This window comes from Wickerhamomyces ciferrii, contig 00142, assembly GCF_000313485.1.
Source record: "Wickerhamomyces ciferrii WGS project CAIF00000000 data, strain NRRL Y-1031 F-60-10, contig 00142, whole genome shotgun sequence".
NCBI classification, from domain to species: Eukaryota; Fungi; Ascomycota; class Saccharomycetes; order Phaffomycetales; family Wickerhamomycetaceae; genus Hansenula; species Hansenula ciferrii.
Genome location: NW_011887598.1, coordinates 1 through 6,747, shown reverse-complemented (window position 1 = coordinate 6,747; position 6,747 = coordinate 1). Strand labels below are relative to the sequence as shown.

The 6,747-nt window shown below is 33.2% G+C and overlaps 3 protein-coding genes across 3 annotated transcripts; all 3 read left to right on the top strand.

Annotated features, from left to right (window-relative positions):
* Positions 1 to 806: 806 nt before the first annotated feature.
* On the top strand, positions 807 to 1,991 carry BN7_4122 (Acyl-coenzyme A:6-aminopenicillanic-acid-acyltransferase 40 kDa form; the record flags this gene model as incomplete). The annotated part of the gene is made up of 1 exon (XM_011275287.1): positions 807 to 1,991. The coding sequence occupies one exon, from the start codon at positions 807 to 809 to the stop codon at positions 1,989 to 1,991; it is 1,185 nt and encodes a 394-aa protein (XP_011273589.1).
* A 289-nt stretch (positions 1,992 to 2,280) lies between these two features.
* On the top strand, positions 2,281 to 4,578 carry RRN6 (Rrn6p; the record flags this gene model as incomplete). Its single annotated transcript, XM_011275286.1, has 1 exon — positions 2,281 to 4,578. The coding sequence occupies one exon, from the start codon at positions 2,281 to 2,283 to the stop codon at positions 4,576 to 4,578; it is 2,298 nt and encodes a 765-aa protein (XP_011273588.1).
* Positions 4,579 to 4,907: 329 nt separating this feature from the next.
* Positions 4,908 to 6,347, top strand: BN7_4120 (uncharacterized protein; the record flags this gene model as incomplete). The annotated part of the gene is made up of 1 exon (XM_011275285.1): positions 4,908 to 6,347. One exon carries the CDS (start codon positions 4,908 to 4,910, stop codon positions 6,345 to 6,347), a length of 1,440 nt encoding a protein of 479 aa, XP_011273587.1.
* Positions 6,348 to 6,747: the final 400 nt, after the last annotated feature.

The following is a 6,747-nucleotide window of genomic DNA, read 5'->3' as shown; positions in this document are numbered from 1 at the left end:
TTCTGAAAGCTCATACCAAGTCGCTTTATTCCCACATGGTGCTGATACTTCTGCTTTCCAAGATGTTGTTCCAATTAAAATCAAAGCTGCTGTTGAAGGTAAAAAATAAGCTGAATAACTCAATAATTCTGCTTCATACCCAGCTACACCTTAGCTGCCACTTATGGATATCAGCTTAATGCTCTTTCCTCAACATGTTTGTTATGACCGGTCATATTTTTATGTTTAATGCTTTATACTTTTTATCAAATACATATCCATATCATGAATTCTTTGACCAAACGTAGACGCTTCTCACTCAATATTAGAATATATAACCATCTTAATAGAGCAAAGATTAATAGCAATAAGATATTACTGAGTGTTTTATTACCTTGAATGATATTGTATTATATACCATATTATATAGTATAGTATATAGCCTATATATTACTATATATGGTATATATATACCCTATGTAGGTAGTATATATAATATAGCCTATGTAGTATATATGTAGTATATATATAGTATATAGCGTATAAGTGGTATACCTTAGGGTATTCTAAATTCAGCATAGGTTAATAAGTAGGTCATATCTTAGCCTAGGTAATTTTCAAAATTTAACCATATTCCTTTTTTTTGTTTTATATAAGTAGTATAATAAAAAAAGAAAGTCGTTTTCAATATATATTTGAATCTTTACTATAAAGTGGTATCAATCTAAATCTCCGGATTTACATCTGAAAGGGGTAAACTAAACGATAATAGTTACAGGGCAATTATTTGAAAGCAAATTATCCAAAGAATACAAAACTCATTTGATATGAGAAGAGCCTTTGATATATCAAAGAAAATCAACAAAGATTTCAATACAAGGTCGTCTCAGGATATAAGATTATACTCAACAATTATGCCGCTAGATAGTATAAGAAAAGGCGAGTTCCATGATTCTGGTAAGCCATACTTAAAAGTATCAGGGACTCCTTACGAAATCGGGTTTCAACATGGTGTCTTTGCATCAAAGCAGATTCACAGGGCAATAGAGATCTATTCCAAGCTATACAAAGATGCACAAAATGTTGATTGGGAGCTTGCTCGTTCAAGAGCTTCTCGATATGAAGAACCTATCAAGTCTAAATATCCTGAAATATGGGAAGAGCTAGAAGGTATTTCGAAAGGGGCTGGGTTGGAAACATTAGATATCTTAGCTTTAAATACAAGAAGTGAAATAACACTGGTCAAAATATCTGATGGTTGTACAGCTTTAGCTCAAAGAAACAAATCCACAGGTGAGGTTTGGGTTGGACAAAACTGGGATTGGATTCCTGAAATTGATGAAGCTACATTCTTTTTGGAAGTTGAACAACCTGATAAACCAAGTATACTTATACTTGCCGAAGCTGGTATTATTGGGAAATATGGTTTCAATTCTGCAGGTGTTGGTGCGATGTTAAATGCTATTCCATCAAATCAGGTTTCATTTGATGGGCTTCCAGTTCATTTTGCATTGAGAAAAGCACTAGAGCAAAAAAGTGTCAATGATGCATTGGTATATCTTGAGAATAATAAGGTTTCTAGTTCTGCAAACTTCTTATTAGCTGACCCTAAAACATATTTAACACTTGAAGTTAGTCCATTGGGTAACAAAGTTATTGAAGCTGATGAAAAAACTGGTGCTGTTTGGCATACTAATCACTTTTTGGATAAAGATCTTGAACAAAGCTTAAGCACTGGAGAGCCAATTCTTAGCTCATTTGAACGTTTGGATAGAGTCAAAGAGCTTACTGATCCTGATGCTGATGCCAATTATGATGTTTTCAGAGAAAGACTTTCAGATATCGAGAATTCACCGCATGGAATTTGCAGAATAGGAACAGGAGGGACAGGTCTATCTGGATGTGTTACTCTATATACTATAGTTATCAATACTAATAAAAAAGAAGGGATAATTACACTTGGAAGACCTTCTGATAAGTCACTTCAGAAGTATAAGTTATACTTTGAATGAAGCACCAACATCACTCAACAACCTTATTGTTCTCCTTTAATTACTCCTAATTAATGTATGTTATTTTATATAAAGATCAGCAGTGTACTTCCAGTTCTTGTATCAGATTCATAAACACAACTCACGACTGATGAATCTCTTAAACTTGTATTAAAGTCTCAAAACATTATTATGAAGTGTCCCGTAACGCATTTCGGCTTTTCTAGTTGAAAAAAATTTGGCGTCAAAATTCGTTATAGTGGGAACATAAACAACAACGACTCTTCGAAAAAGGAAGATTTCAAGATATATGTGGCCTTCGAGGCATGGGCTGGGTGTACAGCTAGGATATGGTCTACAAGGCTCTAACTTTCACAGTGGCTCTCTTGACCAAGAAAGACCCTGGAAATTCGCAAGACAGAGAGATGGTGGTTTAGCATTAAGTGAAGTTCGATTCTCAAAGGAAACTTTAGTACCACCACAAATCAGTGATTCTGAAATATCTGATTCCAAAGATAATACGTTTAAGTCTGCTTTAAAAGATGTTCCATCTGATATAATGGGCCAAATATTGAAAAACGAAGAGTTCTTATCATCAAAATATGTCTATGATCCAACTTATAGTGAAATGATTGACTATCAAATTCTTCAAAATAACAAAAAAAGTGAAATTCATACACATTCAGAGGTCATAGCCTATGTTTCAGATCCAACAGGTTGTACCTTGAATGTTCACATTATCCAAAGAACCAAAAATTTTATCATGAGCAAGGAACACAGTTTCGATTTGTTCATACCGACGCTTGGAAAAGGTTGTTCTTGGGAATTTGATTCACCTATCAAGCAGATAAAAATCCGTCAAGACAGTTCACCCACAGATTATCCTCAAGTTTTGATTATAAGGACAGCCAACTCTATATACTTACTACAACTGAGAAGTAAAATAACACACAAGGTAGAGTGCAATTTGAAGTTAATAGGCACTATCCACCCAAGTGACTTATATGATGAAAATTTTGCTTATGTAAATACAAGTCCATTTGATAAAACACTATTCTTGATTGTTGATGTTAAAGGTAATTGGGGGTTGGGAAAAATACGGAAAATTAAAGTACCAAGATTTTTAACAAAAGGTAGAATATTTGATCCAGATGAAGTATCAAGTTTTAAAAGAATCATTTGGTCGAATCATCCAGATATAATGTATGTTATAGGAAGAACATACATTAAACAGTTCAACTTAGAAACACTTGAAAAAAAAGATATTGTTTTAGCTGGAAAATGGTCTGAGATCAGAGATTATAAAAATTTTACATATAATTTAAACTTTGGGATATTGTTGACTTCTAAAGAGTTGATATGGATTGATATTGCTAATGGGTTCAAAAGGGTCCTATCTTGGAAACATTATCTTGAGTCTGATGACCCATCATTATCATTGACAGTGAGAACAATAGGAGACATCACATTTGCTTTGATTCATAGTCAAGTCCATCCAATCGTATTAATCCATCAATTTAAGATCGAAGATGGCTTTCCAACTTCAGTACGTGATCCAACAATGGTGAATTTAGGAAGCAAAGCTCCAGCTTATGGTTATACTATGATACCAGCATTTTTCAACGATATTATTGGCTCAGCTCATGATGAGAAGTTTTTAGCTCTAACAATTTTCAAAGTATCAACACAACTGGATGTTTCAAGAATTGTTGTATCTACTTTAAATAACTCATTACTACTCAAGTATCCAAGTTCACGGGAGTTAAGTATTAAAGGTCAAGCTGAAGCTCAGTTAGCAGATGATAAAGCTTCAATGATTAATAGAAACATAGAAAAATTACAAACTTTAACGGATGAACTATTTTATCAGATTTCAGAAGATACCACTGAAGACCAAGACGATGCTGCAGTTTTTCAAGACTTTGCTACAAAACTAAACGTTCAAGATAAAGATACTAGATCACCTTTTACATTGATAAACCATGCTGAGTCGATTCAAAATTTTCAAGGATTTGAAGAATTTGATAATCTTATGGAACAGTTTCAAGATCATTGTCGTCAGATTAATCTTGAGCTTCTACCTTTATCGAAATTAAATCAACTATTATTGAAGAACAATACAGAATCTATAAGTGATTTATTTAAAAAATTGCTTAAACTTTGGAATCACAATAACCCAGATGAAGAAGACAAGCTATACACAAAATACATTTCAAGGGACTTAGCACTCTCATCGTCTGTCATATACAACCCACAAGAGGAAGAATCGAAATCACCAGAATTGATTAATGGATTGCCTAGAAAACTGAGAGATATTGTTGATAAGTGGGATGAGGGATTTGAAGAGCAAGAGGAAGAACAAATACCATCGCAGTTTCTTGAAACTCCAGAACCGGTAATTAAACCAATCGTCACAGTTTCACATTCTCAACCCATCAATCCTTCCCAGGGGTTATTGCGGCCATCTCAAAGAACTCAATCACTCATTGCAAAACCACAATTTCCTTCTTCTCAACAACAATCACAACCAGCATCAAGTGTTCCAGCTGCTGCTTCTCAGCCAGTCAAGACCAAAAAGAAAAAGCGCAGAATTAAAGGTTTTGGATAAGTCCAATGAAACTTACATCTTGAATGAACTTACGACAACTAGCATATTTGTATATATACTTTTAAAAATGTATTATATTATAGAATCAATTCATTAACTGTTCTAACCTTCAAGTTGTAAACCTTTTCTGAATATGTTGTTAATATTTGGCGCCTCGGCATAGCTAGTTCTCATCAAATCACGCATATATTGTGAGGTCTTTTCACATGAGAACAGAATCAGTTATATTTTATACATATAAAATGCCATTTGCCTTGAATTTATACATTATGTTTATATTTTGATGTCTAACTCTAAAACTACATTGTCTAATACAGAAATACAAAAATATGAACACTGACGGAATTGGACTTGAAACCAGTTTGAAATGGGCTTACCATTACGGTGACCGTTATTACCTCAATAGATGGTATGAGAATGAAACCAATGGCTTTCGAAATGTTTCAAAATTATTCAATAATCCATATGAGCTAGGAAGAGTAGCTTATTGGAGGTGTAAAAGTAAAATAATCTATCCTTTGAAGTATCAGACCTCAAAAGCTTCAAAGTTCATGAAGATAAAATGTTGGGTACCAATAAAAAGAGCTTTTAGGAAGAAACCCAAAGATGAAGATATTGAACTTTCAAATATGAGAACATATTCAGGTGCTACATATTTTGGAGTTCTTCCAAGAGATATTTGGTTAACTGTTCTTCTTCACACAGAAGAATCGGATAAGTTCAAATTGCTTCAGTTGAATCGAGAATGGCTAACATCAATAGCACCAGCTTGTTATAAAAGAGTACACTGTTTATTAGCAATTTCTAGTACTGATAAACTCAAAAAGAATGATCAATGTTATCTTTCAGTGGGCCCAGATAGTTCTTATGAATCAACTTCCAATGCTTACAATATTTACTTAAGAAGTAAGGAATCAAGATTGTTTGACTATGAAATATTAGATATCGAACGTTATAATGAAGGAAGTTCGAACCCAGATAATCATGTTACTCTTATCACAAATATAAAGAGCATTAGATCATTTCTAGATAATACAATGAGAAACACAAGGTCTAAAATGAGACAGTATATCCAAGAATTTTCAATAGATACCATATTTTTGGAAGGATCTGACTGGAATAAATTCAAAACTGATTATATAGTGGAGGAAATCCGAAATATTGAGACAAAAGACAAATATACCAGTTCAAGCTCTACAAATAAAGGACCAATATCTGCTTCCAGATACTGTGGTGAATATGATTGGAAGAATAGAGTCAGAAGAAGAGTTATGGGGATGTATGATGGTGAAGCTTTGTATTATAACGGAGATAATCAATATGGTAAAGTTTATCCAAACGATGTTTACAAACAAGAGCTTGAAATCATAAACAGGTCATTGGGAAACATCAAGAACGGAAGAAGACGTGCAATATTTAACAGTGATTTGAACCAAAAATTCGATAATGAATGCTTGTTGAACCAAAGACTTGAGGAAAACTTGCTCAACACAGACCCTCAAAGAGTATTATCAACTCATTATACTGAAAATTTGAAACATTCAACAGATGATCTTTCCATTGTTCATAGAAGTTTCTACACAGAGAGTCAGATTGCTGATTTGATTGAAGATATAATGGATATCTACTCGGTTAGAAATAAGAGTAATGATGTTGGTGTTTGCCCTTCACTTTTCAGTGGTATGGAATCAAGCAGTGCCGTGTATTATGATCCACAAACAATCATGTATGTTCCAGATCAGATCATCTTGAATAGAATCTTAGATTAATGGTGAGATATAACATTAACTGAGCAATTATTCATCATTTCCATAGTTGAATATATGTATTGATAATTATTATTTAATAAACCCATAACATGTACTAAGGTGTACCGTGATATTGTATGTGATAATTCAGTACAGCTACGTTATCCTTTAATTCATGATATAGATATGCATTTGATAAAAATTATAAAGTATTATAGAAGAATATGACCGGTCATAACAAGCATTAAGGAAAAAATTAGCATTAAAATGATATTGATGTATCTGGGTATAAAGCAGTGTTAATTATTCAGCTTATTTTTTACCTTCAACAGTAGCTTTGATTTTAATTGGAACAACATCTTGGAAAGCAGATGTTGAAGCACCATGTGGGAATAAACCAACTTGGTATGAGTTTTCAGAG